This window comes from Sphaerodactylus townsendi, linkage group LG14, assembly GCF_021028975.2.
Source record: "Sphaerodactylus townsendi isolate TG3544 linkage group LG14, MPM_Stown_v2.3, whole genome shotgun sequence".
In the NCBI taxonomy this organism is placed as follows: Eukaryota; Metazoa; Chordata; class Lepidosauria; order Squamata; family Sphaerodactylidae; genus Sphaerodactylus; species Sphaerodactylus townsendi.
Genome location: NC_059438.1, coordinates 16324406 through 16346806, shown reverse-complemented (window position 1 = coordinate 16346806; position 22401 = coordinate 16324406). Strand labels below are relative to the sequence as shown.

The window sequence follows — 22401 nt, the reverse complement described above, 5'->3', positions numbered from 1 at the left end:
TGCCGTCAAATTGTGTGAGAACCTGTTCCCACATTGCAGGGGGTTGGACTTGAAGGCCCTTGGGGCCTCTTCCAACTCTATGATTCTGTGACCCCTTCCGGTAATGGAAATGGTGTCCTATAAGGCAAAACAAGGCAAACGTGGTTTTGGTCTGTCGTTTTGCTGACCCTTCCAGATTCCGTCAGGGGGAGCCCACCAGGTAACTTAAGGTGTGCTATTTTAGGACGTGATTCAGAGCTGCGTGCACTCCCAAGCAGCTGTGATTCTGGCTGCAAGCTCCCTCTTGCCCCAGGGCAGAAGGCAAAGATAGTGCGCATCAAGCAAAGCGAGCAAGGAACTCTGATGATAATTGCATCAGAAAGGCATGCAGATTGTGCTTCAAAAAAGCCCTTCAGCTCTGTAGTCAGCAGTTCTAATTGACCTCAAGAAGTCGGTTAGCTTGACTTGTTCAGGTAGATTCCTGCAGGGCGTTCGCCTGGAGGCGAATGGTTGTTCAGCCGCTGAAATTCAGAGGCAAAGGGTTCCCTAGAAGTTCATTTTCTTGTGATGCCGTCAGGTTCCAGCGTGGTGTAGTGGTTAAGAGCAGGTAGATTCTAATCTGGAGAACATGGTTTGATTCCCCACTTCTCCACCTGAGTGGCAGAGGCTTATCTGGTGAACCAGATGTGTTTTCGCACTCCTACATTCCTGCTGGGTGACCTTGGGCTAGTCACAGTTCTTTGGAGCTCCCTCAGCCCCACTTACCTCACAAGGTGTCTGTTGGGGGGAGAGGAAGGGAAAGATGCTTGTAAGCCAACTTGAGTCTCCTTACAGGAGAGAAAGGTGGGATATAAATCCAAACTCTTCTTCTTCTTCTTCCCGGATCCAAAATGATACCGTACTAAAAAAAGTGTTTAATACTTCTTCTTTTGCTCCTTTCCCTTATGAAGCTGGTTGAAATGTTGGACGTGTCGGTCCCTGCCGTGGCTAAACTGAGACGCCTCTTGGACAATCTGCCTCGGGAAGCTCTGCCGGATATATTAACTTCCATCATCCGCACCAGTAACCAAGAAAAACTGCAGGTATAACAGGCTGCTGCCGTTTAGGCCGAGCGCAATGCTGTTCTCCCCCCCTTCACACCCTCCCCGCTTGCTTTCAAATTCCCTGTCTGTCAAAATGATAAATAAGAGTAAGCAGGGAACACGATAATTGCCTGAAGCCTATCACCATAAATTGTGAAAAATTAAATGGTTGTAATATGCAGCTCAGGTAATTGAGCTATAAGTTATCTCTTTAGTGCCTTATACTCCCTAATAAGTACAATTTATTTTGATAAGAGGAGGAATTAACGGGAGTCGTTGGATCCTTCTGTGATCTGGATGGCCCCCACTTCCTGCAAACTCTTCTTCTGCTGCTTGCAAGTTGTACATTGATATTCTCTTAAAGTGGTCACTGATAGATACAGCAGAGTAAATATCTTTGTTGTATTGGGCAAGGAGGGACAGAATGATAGGAACAGCTGGAAGGTACCTCAAAGATCATGTATTCCAACCCTCTGCACCACACAGGAAATTCACAATTATTCCCCCCCCCCCCAATCCCAGTGACCCCTGCTCTTTGCCTAGACCAGTGGTGGCGAACCTATGGCACGGGTGCCAGAGGTGGCACTCAGAGCCCTTTCTGTGGGCACGCGCAAACAGAGTCCCCCCCCCCCCCACATCTAGGCTGGCCTGGGCCGCTGGGCTCGATTATTAGCGTTAAACCTAAGACCTAGTTTTGGGGAAGCAGTGTAGGTAACCCTGTTAAGTGCTGTTAGACCCCACTGATTTTCATGAGAAGAACTAAAGCGTGATCCTTTACCTGGGAGTAAGCTTGGTTGCTGGCAATGGGCCTTGCTTCTGAGTAAACCCTCCTAGGGTCGTGATTCACCAGCTCAAAGAGTTGCATGGTTGCTTCAAAACAAAGCCACCGACTACCACCAAGCTTACTCCCGAGGAACGCACGCCTCGGAGCCAAATGTTTTTTCTAAACTAAACCTCAGTATTCAGGTTAAATTGCCAGGTTGGCACTTTGCCATAAATAAGTAGGTTTGGGGTTGCAATTTGGGCACTCGGTCTCGAAAAGGTTCGCCATCACTGGCCTAGACGAAGGCAGAAAACCTCCAGGATCCCTGGCCAGTCTGGTCTGGAGGACAGTTCCTTCCTGATCCGAAAGTGGTGATCAGCATTACCCTGGGTGTGTAGGAAAGGGCCACAACGGCCCAACCTATTTGAGAAACAGGACCAACTACTGAAAACCGCACAGCTGTGTTCTTTTCCTGTTAGATTCTAGACGCCGTTGGCTTGGAGGAGCGATTCAAGATGACCATCCCGTTGCTCATGCGGCAGATCGAAGGTTTGAAGTTGCTTCAGAAAACCCGAAAACCGAAACAAGATGATGACAAAAGGGTGCGTTTGTTCCGTTCTTTATTTCAAGGGTTTTAAATGGCAGTATAGATATCTGAAGCGGCAAGACCAAATGAAGAGGGTTTTTTTTAAAAAAATGTCTAGTTTATGATTAAGCAGGAGTGGAAGACTGCCAGTTAAAGAGAAGTTAAATTATACCGCCTCCATAATTAAACAGTCACACTGAAGCTAGGCAGTTGTAATTTTTCCCCTCATCTAAGTGCTAATCAGCACAGATCTGAGGGGAGCAGAGTAAATTGTTCACTTTGTGTTAAAATTAGAGGTGTCTGTCAAGACACCCCGCCCCCCTTCCCATGTGCACTCTGGAGATAAGCTCAGCTTGTGAGCATTACATGCTTGTTTTGGCTGCAGGGATGACACGGCAGAGATCAAGCTTCAAATCGGGGAAACCCTTGTTCAAAATTGCTCTCTTTCGTGACTCACAAGGTGCCCTGAGGCAAGCCACTCGCAGAGTGCAACTCGCTAGGAGTCCTAAGGAGACTTGGGAAAAGATGTGCTGTGCATTTTGCTCAGGAAAGAATAGCTGCTGGAGGTCCCTGGTTGGGATTGGGGCTGTGGTGGAGGGCAGGTGGCATCATGAGTTGGTCCTAGCGTCAGACTAGGATCTGAGAGACTTGGGATCAAATCCCCAGCTCTGCTTTGGAATCTCACTGGTGACCTTGGGTTGTTATGAGGCTGAAACAAGAAGAGAAGAGAATAGTGTAAGACCCTTAGGATCCCCTGCTGGGAGAACAACAGTAAACAAATGTTGACTCTTCCCGCTAAGCTAAGGGAATGAAGCCTGGTTCTCCAGATTAGAATCCACCTGCTCTTAACCACTACATCATGCTGTCTGTGTAGGAAAGCAGGAAATAAATGCTGGGAAGCTCTGTATGAATGCAGACTGTCATTATTACTGCTTATGTGCAACCAACCACAGAAAAAGGAAAATGCATGTTTCGATTATATCACCAACTACTTCAAGGTGCCTCCAATATTATACAGTGGAATGAGAACGCCTATCATATGTACAGCGTAGCAACCTCTGTCTGTTAAGCATATCAGGAGAACTGTTCTTTAAAACACAGACCCTTAATTGTATGTTATCTGCTTGGCTCAGTTTTGACGAGCTGCTGTTTTACGGGAAGGAGTTGAGAATGGATTGCTGTCGTGATCCACTTTAATTGAAGTTGATGTTGCCGGATGTGGATCCTCAAAGCATCCTGCATCTCGCCTTTTGTAGGTTGTCGCTATACGTCCCATTCGAAGGATTGCTCACCTTGCGGACGACGAGGAGGAAGACGAAGACCATGATGACATCGTCGTGCTTGAGAAGAAAATCCGCACCTCCAGTATGCCCGAGCAGGCTCTCAAAGTGTGCGTCAAAGAGGTAAAGAGGTAGGTTGCTTCTCTGAGCGTGGGACTTTTTTGAAAAGGCTGCCTAAAACCATTTTTATTTTATACACATGTGGTTCTTGCCCTGCAAGAATTGGGTTCTGCGTGGCAAGTTTGTTCAGGCAGATCTGGTCATCCTAGATATTTATTTAATCTCAGATTTAGAAGAAGGCTGGAAGTCCTCATAAGAAACCCAACTGGCATCATAGGGAGCTTTTTAATCTTTGAATCTGAACTAAAATTGTGACAGTATCAGCTATCATAGCTATCAGCGTTAGACAAGAGATTTGTGAATTAACAGTGGCAGGAGATTCGTGAATTAATCCACCATTTCCTGAACCTTCTTTGTTCTAGAATGCTCCACTTGGGTCCTAGTACTTACCTAGTTAGTACTTACCTAGTTACCTAGTTATCTGGATAGCTTTAAAAAGGGCTTGGACAAATTTATGGAGGAGAAGTCGATCTCTGGCTACCAATCTTGATCCTCCTTGATCTCAGATTACAAATGCCTTAGCAGACCAGGTGCTCAGGAGCAGCAGCAGCAGAAGGCCATTGCTTTCACATCCTGCATGTGAGCTCCCAAAGGCACCTGGTGGGCCACTGCGAGTAGCAGAGTGCTGGACTAGATGGACTCTGGTCTGATCCAGCAGGCTAGTTCTTATGTTCTTATGTTCTTAGTTCTGTCCCCAAGGCACTAGGACCCAAGCAGAGGAGAAGGTCCAGGAAATGGCAGATTAATTCACAAATTTCCTGTCGTCTTTTGGTAAAAAAGAAGAAGTGGAGTTTGGATTTATGCCCTCCCTTTCTCAATCTCCTTTCTCAAAGGGGCTTACATTCTCCTTTCCCTTTCCCCCTCACAACAAACAGCCTGTGAAGTGGGTGGGGCTGAGAGAGCTCCGAAGAGCTGTGACTCGCCCAAGGTCACCCAACTGGCATGCGTTGGGCTGCACAGGCTAATCTAATTCCCCACATAAGCCTCCACAGCTCAAGTGGGAGAGCGGGGAATCAAACCCGGTTCCTAAGATTAGAGTGCACCTGCTCTTAACCACTACGCCTTGTTTTGCGTCTGACAGTTTGAAATAAGGCTGTCTGTGAACAGTAGATCTGTGCTTCCAGGTTGAAGAAGATGCCTCAGTCAATGCCAGAATATGCCTTAACTCGAAATTATTTGGAGCTGATGGTGGAGCTGCCGTGGAATAAAAGTACAAGAGGTACAGTCTGCCGTTTCACCGGCTGGGATGGAATACCATTCCAAAAATGTATGGGGGAGATTGGGAAGGGGCTGTGGCTCAGAGGTAGAGCATCCGCTTTGCGTGGAGAAGGTTCCAGGCTCAATCCCCGGCCTCTCCAGTTGAAAATGCTAGGCAGTAAGTGATGGGGAAGACCTCAGCCCTAGACCTTGGAGACCTGTGGTTGATCTGAGTGGACAATTTGACTATGACTCTGACTTTAGTACAAGGCAGCTTTGTTTGGTTTTTGCCCCTAAATATTTGCCGTGTCGTTTGGGTTGCCAGTTCTTGTATGTTTGAGGAGCGGCGCTGTGCCCACTCGCCTTTCTCGCTCTGTTCTTTTCTTTTGGTCAAAGACCGCTTGGATATCCGCGCGGCCAGAATCCTCCTGGACAATGACCACTACGCCATGGAGAAGTTGAAGAAGAGAGTTTTGGAGTACTTGGCTGTCAGGCAGCTGAAGAGCAACCTGAAGGGCCCGATCCTTTGCTTCGTGGGCCCTCCTGGAGTCGGGAAGACCAGCGTGGGGAGGTCCGTGGCAAAGACTTTGGGCCGAGAGTTCCATCGCATTGCCTTGGGGGGAGTGTGCGACCAGTCCGACATCCGAGGCCACAGGTATCTCTCTCGGAAATGCTCTGTGGGTTAGGACTATAGAAGAAGAGTTTGGATTTATATCCCCCCCCCCCTTTTCTCCAGTAAGGAGAGTCAAAGGACTTACAATCTCCTTTCCCTTCCCACCCACCCCCCACCCCACAACAAACACCCTGTGAGGTGAATGGGGCTGAGAGAGCTCCAAAGAACTGTAACTAGCCCAAGGTCACCCAGCTGGTGTGTGTTGGAGTGCACAAGCTAATCTGGTTCATCAGATAAGACTCCACAGCTCAAGTGGCAGAGCGGGGAATCAAGCCCGGTTCTCCAGATTAGAAAGCACTACTCTTAACCACTACACCACGCTGGCTCTCATATTAGAACATTCATATTAGATTTTTTTTCCCCGGTTCATCTTCATTGTGATATATGTCATGGCTTCCCAGTGGAAGGAGGCATGGTGCAAAGTGCACATCCCATTGTACATGTACATTGTTTCATCACTCTTTGTTGCCAAGGAGGAATGAAGCTGACCTGAATTCCTCCTACAAATAGTCTTCATAGGACAGATGAGGAGCAGTTATAATTAACAGACGGAAATGCTCTTGGTGTTGGTGTTAGCAGTATTTGTAGTGGGAGCACAGGGCCTAAAAGTGGTATTCAAAGCCAGTATTGAACACATGAAGTTTCCTCGTATGTAACAAGACCCTTGGTCCATTAGTCTTATCTGCTCATGTTGGCAGCAGCATTCTGAGTTTCTTATGAGAGCCAGCGTGGCGTAGTGGTTACGAACAGGTGGATTCTAATCTGGAGAACCAGGTTTGATTCCCCACTCCTCCACTTTCAATCCACTTCCACAATTGTTTGCAAGTAGATTTTGCTATCCAGCTGCCACGTGCATTGAAAAGTGGATTGAAAGTGCATTATTCTGCATGTGCGGAAGGGGCCATAGAATCAGAGGATGCATTGCTCAGCCGCTGCTGTCTGAAACTCTTTTGAAAAGTATTTATGGCTGGTTGCTGTTCACCTGGGAGCCACTAGAGGTTGTTAAAAGCTTTCCATGGAACTTATAGAAGAGGAAATACTTGGCTAACAGTGCTAGGACCTCAGTTTGATAGTCTGCTAGTTCTGTTAGCTACATTCTGGAAGATCAGAGCTTCAAGACCGAGGGTCCCTTTCTGGGCACAAGGTCTTGCATTCTTTGCTGGGCACGCTCTCTTTCTCTCTTGAAACCCCTGGAGGCACTCCCCAAGCATCTCCTTGGGTTCCACTGAAATTCACTTTTGAAATTCCCTTTAGTATTAAAAGAAGCATGCCAGATTATTTAAGGAGTTGCTTTGGGGTGATGACAAGATGAAAGACGTCTTGGGAGAACCTCTGGATTGTGGTCCAGCGATACTGTAGTATCAGAGTTTTTATCTAGTGATGGATTTACTAAGTAGCAAGCCCTACGCTGCTCGGGGCCAGGGCATCTGTCTTCTCCCATATCTTCTTGCCTGGGAATTAAGATCACAGGGAGAGGCCTTTCTTTTTAAATCAGTTTTGTTTTCATTTCTCTGCCCCCCCACCCACAAAAATAAAAAACAAATGGGAAAAACTTAAAATCCAGTAACAAGATTTTTAAAAGAAAAGAATATATATCTAGACATACATAAGGACAAAATTATGACAACAGTGATGGTGAATCTAGGTTTCAGTGATGGCGAATGTATGTTTCTGTAAACAGTTTCCAAATATGTTCATACGCAGTTATCATCCATATGCCACATGTTCAAATATTTATAGAGTTTGAAGGTCTTCAGTCCAATCATTCACAAGAAATGGGCTCTCCGGTGTTGTAATGCAAGTCTTTTAGCTGTAGGGAAGGCACAGAGCGTTCATTTTCGTTGACCATCGGTTAGCCTCCAAGAGATGGGCAGATAGTTTAAAAGCATCCTTGAAAATCAGTGAACATTCTAATGCAAAGTTGATATGAGTAATAGCTTCTTCCTAGGGGGAAAAACACTAATTACTGGACATGGCCAAAGCAGAATTTAAGGGAGGCATCGTGTGAGTTAGGAAGCCAACAATGAGATATATTACTTGATCCTTTGCTAAAAAAATCTATGTGGTGTCCAGTGTATCCTAAACAGAATTTTTGCTGAATAAGTCTCAATTCAAGATCCTTGGAGACAGTGGGTATAATCTTTAAGATCATATCTCATTGCTTTGGCAAAATAGGGTAATCTAGCCCCTTTTCGAGAGCTGGTGTAGTGTAGTGGTTAAGGTGTTGGACTACGGTCTGAGAAACCCTGGTTCAAGTCCCGATGTGTGCCCTGGAAGCTTGCTGGATGACTTCCGGCCAGTCATACACTGTCGGCCCTGACCCTGGCTAGTACTTGGATGGGAGACCACCAATGAATACCAGGGTCGCTATGCAGAAGAAGACAGTGGCAAACTACCCTTGAACCTCTCTTCACCTTGGCAACCCTACGGGTTTTTGTTTGGACAAACTTTTTTTAAAAAATGTGTTGCATTTGAGACCAAAACAATTTTTTTGAAAATCAGAATGGAGACCACTTCAGAATTCCAGTCTCATTCTTTGCTAAACCATTGAGACTAAAACGATTTTCAAAAATTAGGGCACAGCTTCAGAATTTCAGTTTTGCTCTTAGCATCGATCTGGCTTCTTTGAAATGAACAAGCCCGGTTTTTGATGCTTTGGAATAACCTCTGAATGTCAGCTCAGTGTGGATTCTCTAACGGGAGGGTTGGGCTCGGTTCCTCCTCTCGGACCCCTGTCCTAAATCGACTGTTTTCTAGTTGTCTGCCAGTGTCCCGGCATATACCCTTTTTTGCTAACCGAACGTAATTTTTAAATTGAAAGTCCCAGTGAGCAGTTTTCTCTCATTCAGAAAAGTTGACTTGTGATAATTAGCATAAGCAAACGGAGGGTGGGGTGGGAAAAATGCCTTTTGTAATTGCCACATTTAATTATATAATCATTTAATTATCACCTCGCATGTCCCTGGCAGCAACCGCAGAAATAGTTTCCATCAGGCCACATACTGAGAGTTGAGCTGCTGTAAAAAAAAACAGAACAGCAGCAACGAAAGGGCATGGCTGTGTTGGTGGGAATAAATGAGGCAGTTTTTAAAGGCTCTCCGCAGAATAAAGGTTTTGGAGCCCGATGCTAAAGTTCAATTTTTGTTCATGTGTTGTTCAGCAGAACTTTGGAATTCACACTAAACCCAATAAAATAAAAGGCTATTTTAAAAACATGCTTCTTATATTTCTGCGTGCCTGTGTGTGTGAAGTGTTCTCAAGGTGTGGGTTCTGACCTTTAAGGCCTTACGCGGCCTGGGACCCTCGTACCTGAGAGACCGCATTACCCCATATGCCCCTACTTGGCCTCTGCGGTCAGCAGAGGCCAATTTGCTGGTGGTTCCTGGCCCCTCAATGATGCGGCTGGCCTCCACACGGGCCAGGACCTTTACGGCCCTGGCCCCAGCCTGGTGGAACACTCTTCCACCAGCTGTCCGGGCCCTGCGGGACCTTAATTAATTCCGCTGGGCTTGCAAGACTGAGTTGTTCCGCTGGGCCTTTGGAGTGTCCAGTCGCTGATTAGGGTGCCCCCCCCCCTTTACCCATTTACCTTAACCATTCTTTTGTTTACATCTACGCTACTCTCCTAAGGAGGAGTCTGGCCGTTCCCTCCTTTTGGGGAGGCTTTTTAATTAATTGGGTTATGTGACGCCTGTTATTATCGTATTATCGTATTATCGTATTGACCGCTGTTTTAATGGTTTTAATGGATTTAATGTATGTAATAATTGTTTATTTTATGATAAACTGGATATAGGTTGATGTTGTTGTACACTGCCCAGAGCCCCTAGGGCAGGGGTAGGGAACCTGCGGCTCTCCAGATGTTCAGGTTGGGGGGGGGGGGGGGTGGGGGGGGGGGGGGGTGGGGGGGGGGGGGGGTGGGGGGGGGGGGGGGTGGGGGGGGGGGGGGGTGGGGGGGGGGGGGGGTGGGGGGGGGGGGGGGTGGGGGGGGGGGGGGGTGGGGGGGGGGGGGGGTGGGGGGGGGGGGGGGTGGGGGGGGGGGGGGGTGGGGGGGGGGGGGGGTGGGGGGGGGGGGGGGTGGGGGGGGGGGGGGGTGGGGGGGGGGGGGGGTGGGGGGGGGGGGGGGTGGGGGGGGGGGGGGGTGGGGGGGGGGGGGGGTGGGGGGGGGGGGGGGTGGGGGGGGGGGGGGGTGGGGGGGGGGGGGGGTGGGGGGGGGGGGGGGTGGGGGGGGGGGGGGGTGGGGGGGGGGGGGGGTGGGGGGGGGGGGGGGTGGGGGGGGGGGGGGGTGGGGGGGGGGGGGGGTGGGGGGGGGGGGGGGTGGGGGGGGGGGGGGGTGGGGGGGGGGGGGGGTGGGGGGGGGGGGGGGTGGGGGGGGGGGGGGGTGGGGGGGGGGGGGGGTGGGGGGGGGGGGGGGTGGGGGGGGGGGGGGGTGGGGGGGGGGGGGGGTGGGGGGGGGGGGGGGTGGGGGGGGGGGGGGGTGGGGGGGGGGGGGGGTGGGGGGGGGGGGGGGTGGGGGGGGGGGGGGGTGGGGGGGGGGGGGGGTGGGGGGGGGGGGGGGTGGGGGGGGGGGGGGGTGGGGGGGGGGGGGGGTGGGGGGGGGGGGGGGTGGGGGGGGGGGGGGGTGGGGGGGGGGGGGGGTGGGGGGGGGGGGGGGTGGGGGGGGGGGGGGGTGGGGGGGGGGGGGGGTGGGGGGGGGGGGGGGTGGGGGGGGGGGGGGGTGGGGGGGGGGGGGGGTGGGGGGGGGGGGGGGTGGGGGGGGGGGGGGGTGGGGGGGGGGGGGGGTGGGGGGGGGGGGGGGTGGGGGGGGGGGGGGGTGGGGGGGGGGGGGGGTGGGGGGGGGGGGGGGTGGGGGGGGGGGGGGGTGGGGGGGGGGGGGGGTGGGGGGGGGGGGGGGTGGGGGGGGGGGGGGGTGGGGGGGGGGGGGGGTGGGGGGGGGGGGGGGTGGGGGGGGGGGGGGGTGGGGGGGGGGGGGGGTGGGGGGGGGGGGGGGTGGGGGGGGGGGGGGGTGGGGGGGGGGGGGGGTGGGGGGGGGGGGGGGTGGGGGGGGGGGGGGGTGGGGGGGGGGGGGGGTGGGGGGGGGGGGGGGTGGGGGGGGGGGGGGGTGGGGGGGGGGGGGGGTGGGGGGGGGGGGGGGTGGGGGGGGGGGGGGGTGGGGGGGGGGGGGGGTGGGGGGGGGGGGGGGTGGGGGGGGGGGGGGGTGGGGGGGGGGGGGGGTGGGGGGGGGGGGGGGTGGGGGGGGGGGGGGGTGGGGGGGGGGGGGGGTGGGGGGGGGGGGGGGTGGGGGGGGGGGGGGGTGGGGGGGGGGGGGGGTGGGGGGGGGGGGGGGTGGGGGGGGGGGGGGGTGGGGGGGGGGGGGGGTGGGGGGGGGGGGGGGTGGGGGGGGGGGGGGGTGGGGGGGGGGGGGGGTGGGGGGGGGGGGGGGTGGGGGGGGGGGGGGGTGGGGGGGGGGGGGGGTGGGGGGGGGGGGGGGTGGGGGGGGGGGGGGGTGGGGGGGGGGGGGGGTGGGGGGGGGGGGGGGTGGGGGGGGGGGGGGGTGGGGGGGGGGGGGGGTGGGGGGGGGGGGGGGTGGGGGGGGGGGGGGGTGGGGGGGGGGGGGGGTGGGGGGGGGGGGGGGTGGGGGGGGGGGGGGGTGGGGGGGGGGGGGGGTGGGGGGGGGGGGGGGTGGGGGGGGGGGGGGGTGGGGGGGGGGGGGGGTGGGGGGGGGGGGGGGTGGGGGGGGGGGGGGGTGGGGGGGGGGGGGGGTGGGGGGGGGGGGGGGTGGGGGGGGGGGGGGGTGGGGGGGGGGGGGGGTGGGGGGGGGGGGGGGTGGGGGGGGGGGGGGGTGGGGGGGGGGGGGGGTGGGGGGGGGGGGGGGTGGGGGGGGGGGGGGGTGGGGGGGGGGGGGGGTGGGGGGGGGGGGGGGTGGGGGGGGGGGGGGGTGGGGGGGGGGGGGGGTGGGGGGGGGGGGGGGTGGGGGGGGGGGGGGGTGGGGGGGGGGGGGGGTGGGGGGGGGGGGGGGTGGGGGGGGGGGGGGGTGGGGGGGGGGGGGGGTGGGGGGGGGGGGGGGTGGGGGGGGGGGGGGGTGGGGGGGGGGGGGGGTGGGGGGGGGGGGGGGTGGGGGGGGGGGGGGGTGGGGGGGGGGGGGGGTGGGGGGGGGGGGGGGTGGGGGGGGGGGGGGGTGGGGGGGGGGGGGGGTGGGGGGGGGGGGGGGTGGGGGGGGGGGGGGGTGGGGGGGGGGGGGGGTGGGGGGGGGGGGGGGTGGGGGGGGGGGGGGGTGGGGGGGGGGGGGGGTGGGGGGGGGGGGGGGTGGGGGGGGGGGGGGGTGGGGGGGGGGGGGGGTGGGGGGGGGGGGGGGTGGGGGGGGGGGGGGGTGGGGGGGGGGGGGGGTGGGGGGGGGGGGGGGTGGGGGGGGGGGGGGGTGGGGGGGGGGGGGGGTGGGGGGGGGGGGGGGTGGGGGGGGGGGGGGGTGGGGGGGGGGGGGGGTGGGGGGGGGGGGGGGTGGGGGGGGGGGGGGGTGGGGGGGGGGGGGGGTGGGGGGGGGGGGGGGTGGGGGGGGGGGGGGGTGGGGGGGGGGGGGGGTGGGGGGGGGGGGGGGTGGGGGGGGGGGGGGGTGGGGGGGGGGGGGGGTGGGGGGGGGGGGGGGTGGGGGGGGGGGGGGGTGGGGGGGGGGGGGGGTGGGGGGGGGGGGGGGTGGGGGGGGGGGGGGGTGGGGGGGGGGGGGGGTGGGGGGGGGGGGGGGTGGGGGGGGGGGGGGGTGGGGGGGGGGGGGGGTGGGGGGGGGGGGGGGTGGGGGGGGGGGGGGGTGGGGGGGGGGGGGGGTGGGGGGGGGGGGGGGTGGGGGGGGGGGGGGGTGGGGGGGGGGGGGGGTGGGGGGGGGGGGGGGTGGGGGGGGGGGGGGGTGGGGGGGGGGGGGGGTGGGGGGGGGGGGGGGTGGGGGGGGGGGGGGGTGGGGGGGGGGGGGGGTGGGGGGGGGGGGGGGTGGGGGGGGGGGGGGGTGGGGGGGGGGGGGGGTGGGGGGGGGGGGGGGTGGGGGGGGGGGGGGGTGGGGGGGGGGGGGGGTGGGGGGGGGGGGGGGTGGGGGGGGGGGGGGGTGGGGGGGGGGGGGGGTGGGGGGGGGGGGGGGTGGGGGGGGGGGGGGGTGGGGGGGGGGGGGGGTGGGGGGGGGGGGGGGTGGGGGGGGGGGGGGGTGGGGGGGGGGGGGGGTGGGGGGGGGGGGGGGTGGGGGGGGGGGGGGGTGGGGGGGGGGGGGGGTGGGGGGGGGGGGGGGTGGGGGGGGGGGGGGGTGGGGGGGGGGGGGGGTGGGGGGGGGGGGGGGTGGGGGGGGGGGGGGGTGGGGGGGGGGGGGGGTGGGGGGGGGGGGGGGTGGGGGGGGGGGGGGGTGGGGGGGGGGGGGGGTGGGGGGGGGGGGGGGTGGGGGGGGGGGGGGGTGGGGGGGGGGGGGGGTGGGGGGGGGGGGGGGTGGGGGGGGGGGGGGGTGGGGGGGGGGGGGGGTGGGGGGGGGGGGGGGTGGGGGGGGGGGGGGGTGGGGGGGGGGGGGGGTGGGGGGGGGGGGGGGTGGGGGGGGGGGGGGGTGGGGGGGGGGGGGGGTGGGGGGGGGGGGGGGTGGGGGGGGGGGGGGGTGGGGGGGGGGGGGGGTGGGGGGGGGGGGGGGTGGGGGGGGGGGGGGGTGGGGGGGGGGGGGGGTGGGGGGGGGGGGGGGTGGGGGGGGGGGGGGGTGGGGGGGGGGGGGGGTGGGGGGGGGGGGGGGTGGGGGGGGGGGGGGGTGGGGGGGGGGGGGGGTGGGGGGGGGGGGGGGTGGGGGGGGGGGGGGGTGGGGGGGGGGGGGGGTGGGGGGGGGGGGGGGTGGGGGGGGGGGGGGGTGGGGGGGGGGGGGGGTGGGGGGGGGGGGGGGTGGGGGGGGGGGGGGGTGGGGGGGGGGGGGGGTGGGGGGGGGGGGGGGTGGGGGGGGGGGGGGGTGGGGGGGGGGGGGGGTGGGGGGGGGGGGGGGTGGGGGGGGGGGGGGGTGGGGGGGGGGGGGGGTGGGGGGGGGGGGGGGTGGGGGGGGGGGGGGGTGGGGGGGGGGGGGGGTGGGGGGGGGGGGGGGTGGGGGGGGGGGGGGGTGGGGGGGGGGGGGGGTGGGGGGGGGGGGGGGTGGGGGGGGGGGGGGGTGGGGGGGGGGGGGGGTGGGGGGGGGGGGGGGTGGGGGGGGGGGGGGGTGGGGGGGGGGGGGGGTGGGGGGGGGGGGGGGTGGGGGGGGGGGGGGGTGGGGGGGGGGGGGGGTGGGGGGGGGGGGGGGTGGGGGGGGGGGGGGGTGGGGGGGGGGGGGGGTGGGGGGGGGGGGGGGTGGGGGGGGGGGGGGGTGGGGGGGGGGGGGGGTGGGGGGGGGGGGGGGTGGGGGGGGGGGGGGGTGGGGGGGGGGGGGGGTGGGGGGGGGGGGGGGTGGGGGGGGGGGGGGGTGGGGGGGGGGGGGGGTGGGGGGGGGGGGGGGTGGGGGGGGGGGGGGGTGGGGGGGGGGGGGGGTGGGGGGGGGGGGGGGTGGGGGGGGGGGGGGGTGGGGGGGGGGGGGGGTGGGGGGGGGGGGGGGTGGGGGGGGGGGGGGGTGGGGGGGGGGGGGGGTGGGGGGGGGGGGGGGTGGGGGGGGGGGGGGGTGGGGGGGGGGGGGGGTGGGGGGGGGGGGGGGTGGGGGGGGGGGGGGGTGGGGGGGGGGGGGGGTGGGGGGGGGGGGGGGTGGGGGGGGGGGGGGGTGGGGGGTGGGGTGGGTGGGGGGGGGGGGGGGTGGTGGTGGGGGGGGGTGGGGGTGGGGGGGGGGGGGTGGGGGGGGGGGGGTGGGGGTGGGTGGGGGGTGGGGGGGGGGGGGGGGGTGGTGGGGGTGGGGGGGTGGTGGGGGGGGGTGGGGGGGGGGGGGTGGGGGGGATGGACTACAATTCCCATCAACCCCTGCCAGCATGGCCAATTGACCATGCTGGCAGGGGCTGATGGGAATTGTAGTCCATAACATCGGGAGTGCCAAAGGTTCGCCACCACGGGCCTAAGCTAGCTTGTTGGGGGAAGAAGTCCGGAAAGAAACGAACCCCAAAACGGCTATTGCCAAAAAACACACAAACAAACAAAAAAAACTAAGGACACTCTGCTCCACATAAAGATGATAGTTCAGTCAGTTGAGGTGCAGCGGTTGAGAAAGTTGTGTGCTTCCACCTTACAATATAGTCCCGAACGAGCACAAGAATTATCACTCATTTTTACACAGTGCCTTTTGGTGGGGGGGGGGAGAGGAGGGGGGGGGGGGGGGGGGGGGTGGGTGGGTGGGGGGGGGGGGAAAGCGTTGGGGGGGGGTGGGCCGGCCCTTGGGGGGGGGGGGGGGTGTGGCCCCACCGGCTTCCAGGGCCTGTGTGTTCGTTCCAAGTTCTGTTGAAATATTTTACACTGGGGCACGCGCTTGTGTTCCAGAGCCAAAGAGGAATTTCCCATTTCCTAGTCACCGGCTTCCAGAATGCTTAGATGCGAGCCCCAGAGGCACTGGCCTCGCGCAGAGCTGAAGACGTATTTCAGGCTGCTGTGACAAAGCTGAGAAAAGGTTCAGGAAATTGACTCAGCGAGACTGGGGACCCGCTTGAAAGAAAACGAGTGTTTTCCCGCCTCCTGTGCTTTGCAGCCAAAAGGCAGAGTTTTTGGTTTCCCCCCCCTCCCCCTTCCAGAATTGGATATCTGAATCGTCCAGATGGTGGACCGAGGCGCATTTGTTGCTTGAGCGGAGCAGAATGTCTTCCTATTTCCAGTTACTTTTCGTCAACAAGGGAACATTTGTTCTATATTTAGATGACCCCTGTTGAAGGTCGGCGTAAACAGAAAAGGATCCAAGTGCTTGCTGGGGAGCATTCTCAAGTGGGGGAAATTGAGCAAAAATATTCAGGCAGACCATGAAATGTCTGCAAGGGCGATCCAACATATTTTTGAAGTGGAGCAATAAGCAAGTGTTGAAAGGAGAGGAACTCATTTTTATTGGCCTTTGCATCCCTGCATTCTTTCAAGATCCGTATTCCCACCCTCCCTTTCGATCTCCTTGCAGCTCTGTGAGCTATGCTAGGCTGAAAGAGAACTTGGTGCGTTACTGTTCCAAGGTTCTTACGGTGCACACTGAACTTAATGGGTACGCACGGAATTTGAACCCAAGTCCCACTGTTCCTCACCCAACCACTGCCTTCTGATCAGACACCTTTCTAAAATGAGAAAATGCAGCCTCAGTCTTGGAAAGAGCCGTGATTTGTTGTAAGATTTCCTGAATTTAACAAGATACTGATTGAAGAACGGGAAAACAGGAGAGCGGGTTACTTTATTCCACCTGCAACCCGCTCTCCCTGTGCCATGCGGAAGGGGCCTAAGCGTGCCTCTGCCACCCCTCTGAACTTATTGCTCTATCTTGAAAGGCACGATCTTCCTAATCAAATAAGAGAGATGGTGTGGTTTAATGGTTAGCTCCCTGGATGACCTTGGACGAGCCGCATACTCTTGGCCTAACCTACCTCACAGGGCTGTTGTGAGGATAAAACTGGAGGCGAGAAGAGCAGTATAAGTCAGCTTGGGTTCCCATTGGGGGGAAAGGGAAGGCATGAATGAAATAAATCAATGATAGAAGGGAGCGTGTGCACTTTAAGTGCTCCGTGTCCTAAGCCACCATGTGGGTGGTGATCTGCAAGTCTTGAATAAGCCAGTGCAGTGTGGCTGTAACCTTGTGCAGGTACCTCCAGGTTTTGTGTACAGCAAACACCAAGATGGCACACCTAGCTGTTGAACAAACTTTACCCAGATCCGTGGTGAGCATCATAAAGCAGTGTCAGTTGGCATGAGGAGGAAGGGCGTTTGGCAGGGGTTGCTTGACCGGGTGGGCAGGTGAAGCACATGCCAGCGTGCCACAGCGGCAACTTCTAATTTTTCCCCTTGGTGGAAAGTACAGTCAGATCGCAGCCAAGATATGGTGACTCCACTGGGAGCCAGCGTGGTGTAGTGGTTCAGAGCAGGTGGATTCTAATCTGGAGAACCGGGTTTGATTCCCCACTCCTACGCCTGAGTGGCAGAGGCTTGTCTGGTGAACCAGATGTGTTTCCCCACTCCTACATTCCTGCTGGGTGACCTTGGGCTAGTCACAGTTCTCTCTGAACTCTCTCAGCCCCACCTACTTCACCAGGTGTCGGTTGTGGGGAGAGGAGAGGAGAGGAGGGGAAAGGAGCTTGTAATCCACCTTGAGTCTCCTTACAGGAGAGAATGGCGGGATATAAATCCAAATTCTTCTCCTCCTCCTCCTCTTCCTCCTCCTCTTCCTCCTGGCAAGAGACATTCAGAGGTGTTTTGCCACTGCCTGCCTCTGTGTAGCAGCCCTGGACTTCCTTGGTGGTCTCCCATTCCAACCATGCTTAGCATCCCTGATGTGATGAGATCAATCTAGGCAGGGCTATCCAAAACAGGGCTTTCCCCTCCTACAGTACCTTTACTTTACAAAACCATAATAAACTGCCCCAATCTTGCTGCGTGCAAGTTCCCCAACTCATACCTGGTGTGAATTCCCGCATCCCCGCACTTGTTAGATGATGACTTCTCTATGATGGTTGGAAATGTAAGTGGCATATTTCACCACCCCTCTCTGTTACGGAAAAGAAGCATCCGTGAACTTTTTCTTGCTTTGGGGTTTTAACTTGTTTCGCCAAATGCAATTGCCGCCTCTGGGCGCGACGAGGAAGAACTTTCCGAAGGTAAGTTTACCCCAATACACAAATGCACAGCAACACACACAACATTGCTTACCGTAAAGGGTTTACAGCAAGCATGTCCTGTGATCACAGTAACTCCTTCCGGGTACACTTGAAATGCAACAGACGTGGTTTTAAAGCAGGTTGGATATGCCTGTAAGCACGTACAACAGTGAAGGGTTGTGATTTTCTGTTGTTTGTCTGACGCGGAGCACCATGTATTTGTCATACTTTTTTTAAAAAAATGCTAGATTCAGAAACCTCTGCAAAAGATTTGAGAGCGGCTCGGCTCCTGCTCCCCCGCCGGCCTCCTCTCTCCCATGTGAGACGTCGGTAGTTTGAGGACGAAAGCCTCATTCTGCCAGGTCCCCAGCAGGAAGGGAGCTCAGCGTGTCTCTTCCAAGCAAGTCTGATCTAACGGCAAGAAGTAAATGCGCTGCGGGAAAGCTTGGAATCTGATCATTCTTTTCGGGTTTACATTAAAGATTCCGTAGATGTCAAGGTTTTTCTTATCCCCACCCCCACCCCCAAAGAAATCAGTTTTATAATGGCATTTGGAGCTGGAGCAACAGAAAGGAAGCCATTAGATGTAAGATACGGTTCTAGCTGCAGACAAAAGACGTGTCCGGCTGCCTTGGTCCACAGCAAAATGTCCGAACAGACATTATGTAATATCTTTTGCTAAAACCAAGCAAAAGAAGACAAAATGGCATGCGGGCTTTTGGATTTGCTGGAACTCTCCCTTGGGCTTTATATCTTGCTAGAAGTGGTTCTTTTCTTGCGCTGACCACATCCAGGGGAGGGGAAATACCATTCGCTCCCCACCCCCCACCCCCCGCCTGGCTCCTTACCCGGCTGGCAGCATTGGGCGCCATTTTGGATTACATGAGCGTTTCATATTTCTCCTGAATGTCAATTTTCTTTTTGCTTTGTATGGAAAGGGTTACCCCATCTACTCTTATAAAGAGGATTCTGTTCTTTATAAAGGGAATTGTACTGTAGCTCTTGTAGATCTTTCCTCTTGTAGATCTTTTTGATCTGTGTGATGGGCCATCTATGGAAATTGGCCTTATTTAAAAACAATGACAACAGGGGATTAATTCAGCGAGATTAAAATTCTTCTCTTTGTATCTGCTCTCTCCCCCCTCCTCCCTCTCCCTTTTCTTCAAGGTCCTAGATCCGGAACAAAACCACAGCTTCACGGATCACTACTTGAATGTCGCCTTCGACTTGTCGCAGGTCCTTTTCATAGCCACTGCCAACACCATGGCGACCATCCCCCCAGCTCTGTTGGACAGAATGGAAATCATTCAGGTTCCAGGTAACGGAGAACTGACTGATAGACAGAAGAAGAGTTTGGATTTATACTCCACTTTCCTCAACCATAAGGAGTCCCAAAGCGGCTTACAAACTCTTTTCCCTTCCTCTCCCCACAACAGACACCTTGTGAGGTCGGTGGGGCTGAGAGAGTTCTGAATGAACTGTGACTGGCCCAAGGTCACCCAGCAAGAATGTAGGAGTGGGGAAACACATCTGGTTCACCTGATAAGAGTCCGCTGCTCGTGTGGAGGAGTGGGGGAATCAAACCTGGTTCTCCAGATTAGAGTCTATCTGCTCTTAATCACTATACCACGCTGGCTGTCCAGCAGCTGTGGTTGCTAAGACGATCCTGTTTTCTGCCACTGAGCCACAGTCTCTACAATGTACATCATAGAATGCACAATCTGATAAGTGGTCCTGCGCCCCTTAGCCTTGCCCATATAGCACCACTCAAACTCATTGGTTCGTTGATTCCTCCCTCTTGTACCCCACTTTTGAGATCAGAATAACATGCATGGGTAGGGTGATTCGATTTTTTTCTGTCGCCAAGACCTGCTGGGTAGCCTAGTTTGTGAAGGAGTGGCTGGCCCACCCTCCTCCGTGATTTGAACCTTGGTTCCCAAAGACTAAATTCTGACAGTGGCATGCATGCTGGCTGCATGTTTCTCCTTTGCTGTCCTCCTGTGTTTGTCTGCAGCTGACCTTTTGCAGGTTTGGACTTAGCACAAACAAAGCTATTTTTGTGCTGCATTCCAGAATCTCTGAGAAAGGTATTTCCTGCTCCCTGAGCTTCTTTCGTTGGGTGGTACCCGAAGTCGACTTTGAAACCTTTGGCACTCAAAACAGAAGGCTCAGACACGGCTCTCCCTGTCTCCTTCTACCCTGTCATTAAAAACACTTTACTGTGTTTTTAAAAAATGAAAGTTGGTTTTATATTTCCTTTTAGAACTTCACCAGTATAGTGTAATGGAAGCAGAGGCGGAGTGCTCTTGGGGACGTGGGGGTCACATGTCCCCAGGCACATGCCAGCTGTTCACGTGTGGGGGCAGAGAATCACCCCCCCCCCCCAGCCTTCCTCTTGGCCTGGCCCTGCCAGGCTGCTCCTTCATAAGAACATAAGAACATAAGAACAAGCCAGCTGGATCAGACCAGAGTCCATCTAGTCCAGCTCTCTGCTACTCGCAGTGGCCCACCAGGTGCCTTTGGGAGTTCACATGTAGGATGTGAAAGCAATGGCCTTCTGCGGCTGTTGCTCCCGAGCACCTGGACTGTTAAGGCATTTGCAATCTGAGATCAAAGAGGATCAAGATTGGTAGCCATAAATTGACTTCTCCTCCATAAATCTGTCCAAGCCCCTTTTAAAGCTATCCAGGTTAGTGGCCATCACCACCTCCTGTGGCAGCATATTCCAAACACCAATCACACGTTGCGTGAAGAAGTGTTTCCTTTTATTAGTTCTAATTCTTCCCCCCAGCATTTTCAATGAATGCCCCCTGGTTCTAGTATTGTGAGAAAGAGAGAAAAATTTCTCTCTGTCAACATTTTCTACCCCATGCATAATTTTATAGACTTCAATCATATACCCCCTCAGACGTCTCCTCTCCAAACTAAAGAGTCCCAAACGCTGCAGCCTTTCCTCATAAGGAAGGTGCTCCAGTCCCTCAATCATCCTCGTTGCCCTTCTCTGCACTTTTTCTATCTCCTCAATATCCTTTTTGAGATGTGGTGACCAGAACTGAACACAGTACTCCAAGTGTGGTCGCACCACGGCTTTATATAAGGGCATGACAATCTTTGCAGTTTTATTATCAATTCCTTTCCTGATTATCCCCAGCATAGAGTTAGCCTTTTTCACAGCTGCCATACATTGAGTTGACATTCCCATGGAACTATCAATTAAGACGCCCAAATCCCTTTCCTGGTCTGTGAATGATAGCACTGACCCCTGTAGCGTGTATGTGAAGTTTGGATTTTTTGCCCCTATGTGCATCACTTTGCATTTTGCTACATTGAACTGCATTTGCCATTTCTTAGCCCACTCACCTAATTTATCAAGGTCCGCTTGGAGCTCCTCGCAATCCTTTGTGGTTCTCACCACCCTACATAATTTGGTATCATCTGCAAACTTGGCCACCACGCTACCCACCCCTACTTCCAGGTCATTTATGAATAGGTTAAAGAGCACTGGTCCCAATACGGATCCTTGGGGGACACCACTCCCCACATCTCTCCATTGTGAGAATTTCCCATTTACACCCACTCTTTGCTTCCTGTTTCTCAACCAGTTTTCCATAGGAGGACTTCCCCTCTTATTCCTTCATTGCTGAGTTTTCTCAACAGTCTCTGGTGAGGAACTTTGTCAAAAGCCTTTTGGAAATCCAAGTAGACAATGTCCACTGGTTCCCCCCTTATCCACATGCCTATTTACATCCTCAAAGAACTCTAGTAAGTTTGTAAGACAGGATTTGCCTCTGCAAAAGCCATGCTGACTCTTTCTCAGCAGGTTTTGCTTTTGTACATGTTTTATAATTTTATCTTTAATGACAGATTCTACTAATTTACCAGGAACAGATGTCAAACTGACTGGCCTGTAATTTCCGGGTCCCCCCTAGATCCTTTCTTAAAGATTGGTGTGACATTGGCCATCTTCCAGTCTTCAGGGATGGAGCCTGATTTCAGGGATAAGTTGCATATTAAAGTGAGAACATCAGCAATTTCATGCTTGAGCTCTTTAAGAACTCTTGGGTGAACGCAATCTGGGCCAGGGGATTTGGTAGCATTTAGTTTATCAATGGCTGCCAGAACTTCTTCCTTGTCTACCACTATCTTCGTTAGTTCCTCGGATTCGCCTCCTAAGAAGTTTGGTTCAGGTGCAGGAATTTTCCTCACCTCCTCTTGGGTGAAGACAGATGCAAAGAATTCATTCAGCTTTTCTGCAATCTCCCTGTCATCTTTTAGCACACCCTTTGTTCCTAACGGGCCTACCGCTTCCCTTGCTGGCTTCCTGCTTTTGATGTACTTGAAGAACTGTTTGTTGCTGGTTTTGATGTTCACAGCCATGCGTTGCTCATAATCCTTTTTTGCCTCCCTTACAGCTAACTTGCTTCTCTTTTGCCACCATTTGTGTTCTCTCTGGTATTCTTTATCAGTTAAGTTGGACTTCCATTTTCTAAAAGACATATTTTTTTCCCTAATAATTTCCTCAACGTCCCTTGTTAACCATGGTGGCTTTCTTTTGGACTGGGCGCTGCCTTTCCTAACCTGTGGAACACATTCCAGTTGAGCTTTTAAGACTGTGTTTTTAAATAACCTCCAAGCATCTTGGACATTTTTGACTCTCTTGGATTTTCCCTTTCAACTTCCTCGCACTATCCCCCCCTCATCTTTGAGAAATTTCCCTTTCTGAAGGCGAATGTAACTACATTAGTAGTTGTCACTTGTTCGCATGCAGAGATACTGAATCTGACAGCATTGTGGTCGCTGTTCCCTATCGGCTCAACAACACTGACTTCCCGCACCAGGTCCTGGGTCCCACATAGAATTAGATCTAGGATCACATCTCCTGGTTGGTTCTACAACCATCTGCTCTAAGCCACAGTCATTTAGCATATCCAGGGAATGTTCTCTCCTTACTATGACCTGAACATGCATTTTCCAGTTTATATGGGGATAGTTAAAATAAGCCCATTACCACAACATTTT

At 57.2% G+C, this 22401-nt stretch overlaps 1 protein-coding gene across 1 annotated transcript in view; it reads left to right on the top strand.

Annotated features, from left to right (window-relative positions):
• The first annotated feature begins 915 nt into the window (after window positions 1-915).
• Window positions 916-22401, top strand: part of LONP2 (lon peptidase 2, peroxisomal) — a 40759-nt gene continuing 19273 nt past the window's right edge. Inside the window, exons 1-6 of the mRNA XM_048516069.1 lie at window positions 916-1061; window positions 2304-2426; window positions 3667-3821; window positions 4935-5029; window positions 5404-5684; window positions 18550-18700. Coding sequence (XP_048372026.1) covers window positions 924-1061; window positions 2304-2426; window positions 3667-3821; window positions 4935-5029; window positions 5404-5684; window positions 18550-18700 — 943 coding nt within the window. The 5' untranslated portion in view covers window positions 916-923. The remainder of the gene's footprint in view (window positions 1062-2303; window positions 2427-3666; window positions 3822-4934; window positions 5030-5403; window positions 5685-18549; window positions 18701-22401) is intronic.